This window comes from Dipodomys merriami, unplaced genomic scaffold (genome assembly GCF_024711535.1).
Source record: "Dipodomys merriami isolate MVZ:Mamm:240054 unplaced genomic scaffold, mDipMer1.0.p SCAF_1, whole genome shotgun sequence".
Lineage (NCBI taxonomy): Eukaryota > Metazoa > Chordata > Mammalia > Rodentia > Heteromyidae > Dipodomys > Dipodomys merriami.
The window spans coordinates 39,419,513-39,433,041 of NW_027202270.1; the positions used below are offsets into that span (position 1 = coordinate 39,419,513).

General features: G+C 39.2%; 1 protein-coding gene across 1 annotated transcript; it reads left to right on the plus strand.

Moving 5' to 3' along the window:
* Positions 1-828: 828 nt before the first annotated feature.
* LOC138825610 (intraflagellar transport protein 70A2) lies at positions 829-3,349 on the plus strand. Its single transcript, XM_070020313.1, has one exon. The coding sequence runs from the start codon at positions 888-890 to the stop codon at positions 2,883-2,885; it is 1,998 nt and encodes a 665-aa protein (XP_069876414.1). The 5' UTR covers positions 829-887; the 3' UTR covers positions 2,886-3,349.
* Positions 3,350-13,529: the final 10,180 nt, after the last annotated feature.

A 13,529-nucleotide genomic window follows, 5' to 3' on the forward strand; every position in this document is an offset into this window, starting at 1 on the left:
AGGGCAGGAGGCAGGGTCACAAGAAATTCCCATTCCAAGGCACTGGACTGACAGGTCTAGCAACACATCAGCCAATTGCCTGACACACCTATCACCTGGGAGGCTGGGCATCTCCTTCCCCCAGCATGAAGACCCTACTATTCACCATGTGGCCACTATGGCTCTGGCCACACCTGATCTCCCTACTTCATAACCAACTTTTTTTTTGTTTCCTTCCAGGAAGAACAATTTTATACTACTTAATTCCTCTGGTATCCCCTTTTTTTATGATGAGAAATGGTACCCTATCTGTCACCATTTTGGGCAGAGCTTAACATATCTTATATCTAATAGCATTTGTAAGCTTTTTGTTTCTCTTGGTACCAGTACTTGAACGTGGTACCAGGCTTGAACTCGGGACCTAGGAACTCTCTTAACCTTCTTTGCTCAAAGCTGGTATTCTACCACTTGAGGCACAGCTCCACTGGCGTATGGTTGACAGTAAGAGTCCCTCAGGCTTTTCTTCTCAGGCTGGCTTCGAACCACAATCCCCAGACCTTAGCCTTCTGTGTAGCGAGGATTGCGCGCATGAGTGACCCGCGCTCAGTTAATTTTAAGCGGCTACTGCAGCTGTATTGGCATCAACTATGATGGTTATATTTTCATATTTGAATTAATCCCTGAAGTAGATTTTACAATATAAGCTTATGTGTCAAACGAATGAGACACATTTGCATTTGCTAACCTGTAGAAAGCACACTGCACAGGATCACCTCGGGATTCTGCGCTGGCCATTCCATCCACCATTAATTCCCTTCCTGCTCGAGAGAGAAAATTTTATACTCTCACTTCCGCTTCCGGTTGCCTTGTTGCCTTGGATACAACCACTCGCAACCATCTTGGCGGTTATGGCGGGGCTGAGCAGCGCTCAGATCCCCGACGGGGAGTTCACGGCGGTGGTGTACAGGCTCATCCGCGACGCCCGCTACACCGAGGCCGTGCAGCTGCTGGGCGCAGAGCTGCAGCGCAGCCCCAAGAGCCGCGCCGGCCTCTCCCTGCTCGGCTACTGCTACTACCGCCTGCAGGAGTTCGCCCTGGCCGCCGAGTGCTATGAGCAGCTCGGCCAGCTCTACCCCGACATCGAGCAGTACCGCCTGTACCAGGCCCAGGCCCTGTACAAGGCCTGCCTCTACCCAGAGGCCACCCGCGTCGCCTTCCTCCTCCTCGACAACCCAGCCTACCACAACCGGGTCCTGCGCCTGCAGGCTGCTATCAAGTACAGTGAGGGAGACCTGCCAGGGGCCAGGAGCCTGGTGGAGCAGCTGCTGGGTGGCGAGGCTGGAGAGGAGGGAGGGGGCGAGAATGACACTGATGGCCAGGTCAACCTGGGCTGTTTGCTCTACAAGGAGGGACACTATGAAGCTGCCTGTTCCAAGTTCTTTGCCGCCCTGCAGGCCTCAGGCTACCAGCCTGATGTGTCCTACAATCTAGCTCTGGCATGTTACAGCAACAGACACTATGGCCCTGCCCTTAAACACATTGCCAACATTATTGAGCGTGGTATTCGCCAGCACCCAGAGCTGGGTGTGGGCATGACCACTGAGGGCATCGATGTTCGCAGTGTGGGCAACACCTCAGTCCTCCACCAGACTGCTCTGGTGGAAGCCTTCAACCTCAAGGCAGCCATAGAATACCAGCTGAAAAGCTTTGATGCTGCTCAAGAAGCCCTCACTGACATGCCCCCTAGGGCAGAAGAGGAATTGGACCCTGTGACCTTGCACAACCAGGCACTCATGAACATGGACACCAGGCCTACAGAGGGCTTTGAAAAGCTACAGTTTTTGCTGCAACAGAATCCCTTTCCCCCAGAGACCTTTGGCAACCTCTTACTGCTCTACTGTAAGTATGAGTATTTTGATCTGGCAGCAGATGTCCTGGCAGAGAATGCACATCTGACTTATAAATTCCTCACACCCTATCTCTATGACTTCTTGGATGCAATGATTACTTGCCAGACAGCTCCTGAAGAGGCTTTCATTAAGCTTGATGGGCTAGCAGGGATGCTGACTGAGCAGCTCCGAAGACTCACCAAACAAGTACAAGAAGCAAGACACAATAGAGATGATGATGTGGCCATAAAAGCATTGAATGAATATGATGATGCCCTTGAGAAGTACATTCCTGTGTTGATGGCCCAGGCAAAAATCTACTGGAACCTTGAAAATTATTCAATGGTGGAGAAGATCTTCCGCAAGTCCGTGGAATTCTGTAATGAACATGATGTGTGGAAGTTGAATGTGGCTCATGTCCTTTTCATGCAGGAAAACAAATACAAAGAAGCCATTGGTTTCTATGAGCCCATAGTCAAGAAGCATTATGATAACATCCTGAATGTCAGTGCTGTTGTGTTAGCCAACCTCTGTGTTTCCTACATAATGACCAGTCAAAATGAAGAAGCTGAGGAGTTGATGAGGAAGATTGAAAAGGAAGAAGAGCACCTGTCCTATGGTGACCCAGACAAGAAAATCTACCATCTCTGCATTGTGAATTTGGTGATAGGAACACTTTATTGTGCCAAAGGAAATTACGACTTTGGCATTTCTCGAGTTATCAAAAGCTTGGAACCTTATAATAAAAAGTTAGGGACTGATACTTGGTATTATGCCAAAAGGTGCTTCCTGTCCTTACTGGAGAACATGTCAAAGCATACAATCATGCTTCGTGACTGTGTTATTCAGGAATGTATCCAGTTTCTCGAACACTGTGAAGTTTTTGGCAGAAATGTGCCTGCTGTTATAGAGCAACCCCTGGAACAAGAAAGAATGCATATTGGAAAGAATACAGTCACATACGAATCCAGACAGTTACAAGGTTTGATTTTTGAGATTATAGGGTGGAATATGTAGTTATAGCTGATAATGGCTGTCATCAAAAGTCTTATAACCTACAGTTCACTCTTTTCAAGTTAAATTTATCCTTGCCATTTTTATATTTGTTTCATGTATAAATCTATACATTTAAAGTTATAGCAAATATGTTCAAGCCTCTTTTCCACTTAATTTATATAACTAAAGATTGAACTGTGAATTGAGACACTTATTTCTGCTTCTGACAATCACCAGATCAGGCTTATGAGTAGTAACAATTACTTTAGTCAGATCTTTATATACACAGATAACACTAAATAGTAGTTGATGTTTAAAAAAGGATTGGAATGAGCCAATAAATGCCTGGAGGGGGGTGTTCTTCGTAGTCCCACCATGTCTGGTATGTTGATTTCTAGCCCACATCTGGATCTTTGCTCAGTCAGCAAATAAGGGCAGGTTTTCTCCATCTCAGACTGTGCTGCTCAATAAATCTGTTAACTATATGTCTCTGTTTGAATTTTTTTATTTTAAGTTCTTTCTGGATCTCAACAACCAAAGCCCAAAACCTCTTTAGGATTACAAGTATAAACAATAAACTCATCTTATTCTAGTTTTGAGGTTTGGCCAATGCCCTCATTTCTACTTCAGTTTTATAATTAACAGTTATCTTCATTTTCCACTTTCAGATTTCCATAAGCATCTTCTGTGTCTACTGATAAATATGTTTTAGAAGCTTTCTAATATTTGCAGTGTAGGGAGCAATAAGCACTGGGCTGAGAATGACAAAATTGATGTATAGGTTCCAGCTCTCCTACAGTCTGTAGACCCTGAGTTCATATACTCTGGAGTCTGACATTACCAGCATTTGAACTATGCTCTTGATGATTACCTTTGGCTATGATGGCTGGATATGTTAAAATCCATATAGAAGAAACTTGTCTTTCCTCTATTATGATTTAGATAGAGTAACCAGGCACAAAATGGAAAAATATAACTATTTCAAAAGAACATTTCCTGGTCTAGAATAAATATTAACTCAAGATAATTTTCTCTTATTTTGTACATTATAATATACCTATTGTGATGAAATTTGAGATTTCTCTTTTTGTTGTGGGTGGTGGTGGTTGTGGGGCTTGAACTCAGGGCCTTGGCACTGAGTTCTTCTACCACTTTGAGCCATAACTCCACTTCCAGTTTTCTGGTAGTTATTTGGACATTAAAGTCTCACAGACTTTCCTGCCTGAGCTGGCTTTGAACTGTGAACCTCAGATCTCAGCCTTCTGAGTAGCTAGGATTATAGGCATAAGCCACTAGCACCCAGCTGAGTTTTTGTCATTTTACTCAAGATTTTTGCTTACCACATTAGCTATGGTGTGTATAAATCCTATTCTTTACTATGGCTATGCATAAAATATGCATTTCTAATATTTAGAAACTGTAAAATTCTTTTAGTGGATCTAAAAATGTATGTCTTTATTGAAGAATGGAGATTTGCCATTTATTCCTTTCTCCAAATGATAAACCACCTTTCAGTTCTGGAATTCTATTGATAGATTATTATGGTATGTCTTTTCCCCAATTATTCTGAAAATAATTAGATCCTTTCCTGCCCTAGAGGTAAAGGCGTCCAGCTGCCAGTCTGCTAGAAACCTGAAAACAGAGTAACAGGTAACGTGAAGATATGATGGAGATTTCACTACATCATTTACTCCACAATCCCCTTCATGTCCTAATCTTAGCAGTTAATCAAATGTCTACTACTATTAACAGAACAGAAATAATGAATAGCTGAGTAGAAGTAACAGATGCCAGAGCCATTTTTGTAACCAACTCACCAAATCAAATCATCAGTCCTTATACCCTTGTTTTATTTAATAAGAGGAAGAAAGGTCATACAGACTTTCCCAAAGGACAAAGCCACCTAGACCAGGTGTTTATAAAGCATTCTCTTGGAGTGTTTTCTTTCCCTGCCTTCAAGAGGTTTAAGAGATAGTGGTGTTTACTGCTGCAGAATGTATCACAAGATAAGAAATGAAAAATCTATCTTACCAACTCCCTTTTCTTTTCCATTTTATCTTCTCTGTCAATTATAGGGACACTTCTCTGATAGCTGGCAGTCTAAACTACAACCAAGTATTTTTTAAAAAATGTATGCCCGGCTTCTACAGTGTCAGGCAAGCTAGCCCCATGATTATCAAGGTGACTCTATAAAACCTTTAATCATGTAATTTTGCAAATTGAAATAACATTTCTCAAGAAAAAGTTGCTCTCAAATTGATTAAGATCAGAGATAGCTTTAACAGTACTCACCAAAACTACTGGAGCTACATAATTTGTAGAATACGGTAAACTTTACATTTTCAATAAATCTATCTTTAAAAAAATACTTTGATATCAATAGAAAAATAAATAGTAAAAGAAGTCTTCAAGATATGAAATATTTTTATTATTTAGAGTTCTCTGTGATAGTAGAAATTAAACATTTAACTCTAGAGAACACTGGATTTTTCTATTTCTATAACAAAATAGTGCTATGTATTAGCCAGAAGATTATTAATTTACTCTCCAAAAGTACAGTGTTTAATACTCTCTTGGGGAACTAATCAGTGCAAAGTGATTATATTTGAATCTCCTAATAATTGAAGTTCTTTCGATTGTTTAAGTAAATCTTCTCCCTTGGATTTGGCCCAAGATTGATTTACCACATACTAAATCTTCCCTATAACATAATGTGTATGTGTTAGAAAAGAAATTGTCCTTAAGGGAAAAATTATTAGAAGATATATTTGTATGTATTTCTAGCATGAAATTTGTGAGTTTAAGAGCTGCTAACAAATTCATTGTCAATATTACTAGGTAAACAGGTAAAATGACCAACTTCTTGTCCAAGAGTGATATTTGCATTTTTGTAAAATTAAACATATCATATCAATGACTGGATACATTAATTTAAAATAATGAATGGTTAAAATTACACTAAGCAAAGAGGATCTTAAAATGAGAACAAATATTTCTATTAGTATTTTTTGTTGTTTTATTAGCAGGAGCCAAATAAGGATACATGAATATAAGTTTTGCCAGCATTCATAGCAACTACTCTATAAAGTAGAGCCACAAAGTGCTCACAAACCCTTAAGATCCTGTTAACACTCAGCAGGAAATTACTAGCTGGTTGGTTTTTCTAGTCAGAATCTATTCTTTGAAAAACACAACTTGTTCATCCTACTTATTCCAAATTAGCCAAAGCCATATCCTATTGTTTATTCACTTCATATGTGGAATAGTTTGAGAATATAAAATGTCTTTTCCATTTATAAGTCAGGAAATAGGTGTAGCAAGAGTCAGTCTTATCCAATACTAAAAAAACAAAATAAGTTTTCAGAATTTAGATGGCAGCAAAAACATTTTGCTGAAAAAGATTCTGTGCAGGGCAATGGCACATACATATGCCATTATTTTGTGTATTATGAGAAAATGAAAGGCTTTTTCTCTAAAACAGCATTAATCTGCTTTGACAAAATGCCAAAGGCCTGCAGAGAGCTATACATAATTTGACTGAGATACCAAACAGTTTCAAAAGCTAAGGAGACTATTTTTAATTAAATGATTGGAAAAATCATAAAAAATATTCTCAAAATAATCATAAATATAATCTTTTAAAAGATTATAATCTTTTATAACAATGATAGGTATAACCTGTCATTACAAATGGGGTGTTAAGATACACCTCTCAAGTTTATCAACAAGTAGAGACTGAACAATGAGGACTTGGACTCCCTTATTTCTTAAATACTAAAACTGAGTCTTGGATGAATTTCATTTGTCCAAGACTACAGAGCTAAGCAGTAGCAAGACAGTACTAAAATCCTGGCTTCTGGCTCAATTGTCAATGCTGTTCATTATAACATTCTCCCTTTATGTTGTATTTTATTCTAACTTATTCTATCAATGTTTGACACTTCTTTTTCCAGAGCTATGATTTTGACCACTTCTGTTGTTGATAACTTGTAGTTTTAATAAGACTCAACTCAAGCTACACCCTATTATCTCCAAAAATGTTCTGGAATGATCTTGAATGAGCACCACATAGTGTTTGCAGTGGTCACAAATTGTTGAATGGCTGGACTTAACATAAGACTGTTCAACAGTAGGAAATATACACACATTTTATTTATATATACATGGGGTCTCCCACTAGAAAATACACTGCCAAAACATTAGGCCTACATACTTATCTAGCTACAAATTGCAAAAAAGTAAGTAGAAAGAGGGGTTAGAAATTTTTTATTATTATCTCAAGTAATCATACAAGGGGGGTTCAATTCAATTTGTCAGTCTCTGAGCACAATACATCTTGATCATGTTACCAGTTTCATCATTCTCCTCTGTAAGAGGGATTAGTTTAACATGATTTGTATGTACAAATTTCCTTCCACATAATTCCTCATCTTAGGTGATAAGGATATTTCTTTTCTCCTAGTGTAGCGAATTTCAGGAAGATCAGAATTCTTTTTTTTGGATATGCTTTTAAACACCTTTAGTTCAAAATAATTAATATGCCAAAGCAGTATATTTTAGAGTCGTGTGTCCTAAATGACCCTGTCATCACTATTTACTTGATTATGCTTTGTTATAGTAAAAATAAACACTATATGTGCATTATCATAACCATTTTTATAAAATTGTTTTGTTTGGCTTTAGATGTACCAATTTGTTATTCTAATATGGACCACATTCATCTGGTCTTCCTACAAAAATGTATTTCCGGGCTGGGAAGGTGGCTCAGTGGTAGAGTGCTTGCCTTGCATGCTTGAGGCCCTGGGTTCGATTCCTCAGCACCACATAAGCAAAAAAGAAAAAAGCCGGAAGTGGCGCTGTGACTCAAGTGGTAGAGCGCTAGCCTTGAGCTGAAGAGCTGAGGGACAGCGCCCAGACCCAGAGTTCAGGCCCCACAACCGGACCCAAAAACAAAAAACAAAAAAAAATGTATTTTCTTCAAACCAGATTACAATGTTCTGTGTGCATTTATTTATGTGTACACAGACTTTTAATTTTTTTTGTTAGTCGTGGGGCTCGAACTCTGTGCCTGGGCGCTGTCCCTCAGCTCTTCAGCTCAAAGCTCGCACTCTACCACTTGAGCCACAGTGCCACTTCCAACTTTTAACTGTTTGCATTGAATATACTCAGAGGTTATGCTGGTTTATAATCTAATGTTCATTTCCCAACCTCTTCACTCCTGCCTCTAGACATTGGGTCTGAACTGCTTGGCTGCATATTTGGACCACCTGGAAAACTGTTCAACTCTCATGGCTCAGGTTACCATCAAGAATAATTAAAGTAGAATTTCTTGGGGGAGGGGTGGTTTGAATCTTTCAAAATGCAGCCACAATTGAAAAATACTAGTGTAAGCCAATCACTAAAATCATTTTTATTCACAATTGATTTAAGAATATGTACATGACCCAATCCTTACAAAAGCACAAGAAGTCTCCTGGAAGACTACTGGGCAAGGTTTCTCCACCTATTAAAAAAATAATAAGGAGTGGCTATAAGAATTCCTTTTCTGTATTTTCACAATAAAAAATAAATTTTAAAAAAGAATTCCTTTTCTGGATGGTAAGGAGAAACAAAGGAGGCAACAATGCTTGATAAGAAATGTACTCATTACCTTGCTCATATAATTGTAACCTCTCTGTAAGGTATGTTCACAATTGAAAAAAAAAGAATTCCTTTTCTTTATCTAGGCATTGATTATCTGAATCTTTCATCAATGTCTTCTGGCATAACAGAATCAGCCCAAGGGTAATGATGGTTTTGAAAACATCAAGGTAACAAAAGACCTTAGGTCTTTGATGGTACCTTGAGTTGTGTTACCTACCCTGGAGCCTGTCTTGAAGGGAAATAATAATTTGCCTTATTGTTAAAGTGCTTGAATCAAATTTTTCTTTTTTAAAAGCACTCAAACCACATTGAAGATCAATAAAGATTCTCTCATTGACCAAACCTAACCTCTTAAGTAGGTTTTGCCTTTTGGACTGCCATATTTGTTTCTGCGTTGTCCAATTTTAACAAGAATCCTGCCAAGCTGGTTCAGCTAGAATACTCCATATCTGATTATCTTCAATATATAACTGGATTTCTTCTCCTCTTCAATCATTTCCCAGGTGATATCTGGCCTATCTTTAGAAGGAATCTGGTAAAAATCACTTTAGTCAGAATCACCTCTTCCTCTGATCTTAGTAATTTTCCACCAAACTGGTACAACCTTCCTCCTTGGCTATAAATTCCCCTTATCCATGCTAGACTTGGAGTTGAGCCTAATCTCTCTCCTCAACTGCAAAATTCTATTGCAGTGGTTTCCGTTCCTGAAGAGATAACCTCCTACACATCTTGAATAAAGGGTGCCCTAGCAACAAGTGTAATAGAATATTTTTTTTCTTTAGCAATATACATACGCCATACATCTGAAGTATTGTCTAGGAGCTGAAGAATCTACGTGCACATTTCCAAGCACAACAGTAATCCAGTCTTCCCTGAGAGCCAGCATCATTCTGTAGTTTCAGGTGCACAAGATGAAATTAATTGATCTTTTTACAGAAAATACCTAAAATTTTGACTTTATTCATATTAACTATAAAAAAATCTAGTCTTTTGAAATTACAAACACAACTCATGAAATTGGACAACTTTTACTTTACAAAGAGAACATTCACTTATATAAAAGTAAATAGAAAACTGACTTACCAAATGAACTAGCTTTAAATTTAGTTGGATCACTACTTCTTGGCAACTAAGTATAAACTCCAATGCATATAGTAATTCAGATGGAAAACGTATTATTCAATTTTTTAATTTCATACACATTCGCATACAGTTGTTTCAGAAAGAACGCTCAAAAATATTAGAAGAATAAAAATGGAAATGAAAACAGCATTTACTTATGTGTAGTAAACTAAGTATTCAGTGGAGACAGCATCTTTTCTCCAGTGAGAAATACAAGCCATGTGCTGAACTATTTTAGCCTTGGACCTTCCCAGTCATAGGAGATGCTTTATAACAATAAATACTTTTGTTTTTACTGATTACCCACGCATGCATGCACGCGCGCGCGCGCGCGCGCGCGCATACACACACACACACACACACACACACACACACAAACAGAGCACTACATTCCACATAGTGGTCTAATTTATTCAGATTTTTGTCACACATTTTTTTTGGGGGGGGTCCAGTCGTGGGGCCTGAACTCTGGGCCTGGGTGCTGTCCCTCAGCTCTTCAGCTCAAGGCTAGCACTCTACCACTTGAGCCACAGCGCCACTTCTGGCTTTTTTCTTTTTGCTTATATGGTGCTGAGGAATCGAACCAGGACCTCAGGCATGCAAGGCAAGCGCTCTACCACTGAGCCACCTTCCCAGCCCCTTTTGTCACACATTGAATCCCCAAAAGGGGGGTACAAGAAATTCAAATTTCAAATGCATCTTCCTTATCTCATCAGGAGATTGGGACGTTTGATTTGCTCATGATAGTCTCTTGAACATCTACCAGGAGAAGGTTCTAAAAGAATTTATTGTCCCTTCCTTCTGCCATCTTTGGGCAGAAAGGAAGGAAGAGGAGAGGGGAAGAAAGGGAAGGGGAGAAGAGAGGACAGGAAAGAGGAGAGGAAAGAGAAAAGAGGGGGAAAAAGTCGAGGCAAGGCAAGGAAAGGGGCAAAGGGGAAGGGAAGGGAATTGGAAGCAAAAATCCTTCTATAAAATCTGAAACTCCAGGGCTGGGAAGGTGGCTCAGTGGTAGAGCGCTTGCCTTGCATGCATGAGGCCCTGGGTTCGATTCCTCAGGACCACATAAGCAGGAGGGGGAAAAAGCCGGAAGTGGTGCTGTGGCTCAAGTGGTAGAGCGCTAGCCTTGAGCTGAGGGACAGAGCCCAGACCCAGAGTTCAGGCCCCATGACCGGACCCCCCCCCCCAAAAAAATCTGAAACTCCAGTCACTGACTTCCTGGCTGATGTTCTTTGCAAAGCAGGGAGTGGCCCTGTGACAGTCACAGTGGGAGCCTACCTCTCAGTGAGGATTACATCTGCTTCCCATCAGAAAGAACTCTTGGGGGATCCATGGTAAATGCAGAGCACCCATTTCTCCCCATGGGTCCTCGAGTCTTTAGTCTTTTTCGGGTCTGCTGTTGTTAGGACTGAACATGCTTATTTTCTTCAAAATAAGGTATATCACAATGAAATTGTCTGGCTTATAAGTTACTTTAAAATTTTTTCATATGATTCCAAAACTACTATGCCAATAGTATCAAAATGAAACCTCCTTTGTAACTTTATATACTGTAGTCTTTATTATAAAACTGCTTCCATTTGAAGTAAATCTGAGCTCCTTCGCTATAGTTGTTTACACACACACACACACACACACACACACACACACACACACACACACACACACACACACACACATTGCCTAGGTCCCAGTTGCTCACACCTCTAATCCTACCTACTCTGGAGGCTGAGATCTGAGGATCAAGGCTCAAAGCCAGCCCAGGTAGACAAATCTGTGATATTCCTATCTCCCACTAAATAGTAAAAGGCTGGAACTGGAAGTATAGCTCAAATGGTAGAGCCCCAGCTTTCAGTGAAAAAGCTCAGCAAGAACTCAAACCTGAGTTCAAACCCCAGTACAGTACTGGCACACACACAAGAACAAAACAAAAAGTACAAATATATTAACAGAAATAAGACAATAGGACTAGGAAGGTGGCTCGGTGGTAAGAGTGCTTGCCTTGCATGCATGAGGCCCTTGGTTCAATTCCTCAGCACCACATAAGCAGAAAAAGCTGAAAGTGGCACTATGGCTCTAGCCGTAGGGCTCTAGCCTTAAACTGAAAAGCTGAGAGACAGTGCCCAGGTCCAGAGTTCAGGCCCCATGACCAACCAAAAAAAAAAAAAGGAGACAATACGTTAAAGCAAAGAAAACAGATAATAACAAGAGGCATGCAGAGTGATCTTGTGCAGATGAACTTTCATACAAATAATCTGTAAATAAAAGAGCTTTCACAGTAAAACAAAGCTGTAACCAACTGGGAATTGAGTACATGCATCAGCAATAAATGTACACCAGTCACTTTATTACTGAAGAAATAAATCTTGAATTAATTTCACAGGAATGTTTAATAAGGGGGAAGATTTCATGAAGATCAGCCTTCCCTCATCTTTGTTCTCCCCGACAGGAATGGCAGCTTTCACAATGTCAGAAAGAACAGAGTCTCCATTATATTCCTCAAGGAATAATGAGTTAAATGTGTTTTTATAAACTGGATTTTTCTGTGTTCATGTCATTTCCTCAGAAAAGCCTGACTATTAGGATAAAATAGAAATAACATTTTAAAAAGATCCCTCAAGCCCTAAGTCTCAGAAAAAGACATCAATACAAAGGCTCTTATTCATTCTGTCAAATACCCAGTTGATTTCAATGTGGTTTCCTGAAATTAAGTTATGGCTTCCAATGGTCAACAGAGAATCCGTTTTCTTGCCTTAGAATGCTGGGGGAAAGGAAATACGAACCCTAAGGCAAAGGACTGTAAAAGGATGGAAAGGAGATGAGGGAAGGCCTCATGAAAGGAGATGAGAAGCAGGAGAAAGACAGGAAAAGAAGGCAGCAAACAATTCGCTTTTAAAGAAATAATGAAATTATGACTGCCATACTTAAATAACTCCAATATAGAATGTATTGCTTCAGTGTTTTCTGTTTGGGTTTTTTTAACTTTTATTTTTGTCTTTTCTTTTTTGGTACTAGGGATCGAACCCAGGACATTGCACTTGCTAGGCATGCACTTTGCCACTGAGCTACATCCCAGCCCTACTTCAATGTTTTCTGAAACACATTAGGCATATTTGATAATTAATGAGGATAGATTTAATTGATATAGACAAATTAATAAGGAGTCATTTATTTTATTGTAATATGCAAACATTTGCCAACACACACATATATACAAGTTTGGCTTTGATAGGATGTATACACACACATCCATCAGTCTTCATGAGATTCCATTGCTTATAATGAGGCTAAAAATTCATAAGTGGATTTATTAAAAGAAAACCAATAAATAATAGTATACATAATAGTACTTCATTTTTGCAAGAAGCATGTCAAGGATATCTGAATGACGAGAGTTTAGGAAATCTTGGTTTAAGCACATGGAACACAGAATTTCATGAGAATCTAGTTTTCACTGAGCACCAGTGTGATTTTTATTCATTATTGACTTAGAACATATTTTAAGGGCTTTCTATTTCCTATTTTGCCACTTCCTCTGGAGACTGTTGCCTAACAAATGTATGGGAAGCTATTTTAAACTTTCTAGATCAGATTTTTTAGACTAGATTTTTTCACTTTTCCTTGCAATTTCGATCTTTTCTCTGATGAGGTTTGCTTGTTTGGTTGGTTGGTTTGGATTGGATTTGTTTTGCTTTTTAATTTTACTTTTTTCTTTTTCTTTTCTATTCCTCACAATCCTTCCAAATTCAGACTGGCAGATGATAAATCCTACCAGGAGAGGGAGCCCTCACTGCTTGCAAAGTCTTCAGAAGGACTTGAAAGTATAGGAAGCAGATCACCTGCTCTTTGTGTGCCTGACCTACACACTTTTCTCTCCATCTTAAAATGAATCTGCAAAGTGGG

Excerpts from the sequence above, each read along its gene's own strand:
- LOC138825610 (XM_070020313.1), top strand. The coding sequence starts at position 888 with ATGGCGGGGCTGAGCAGCGCTCAGATCCCCGACGGGGAGTTCACGGCG.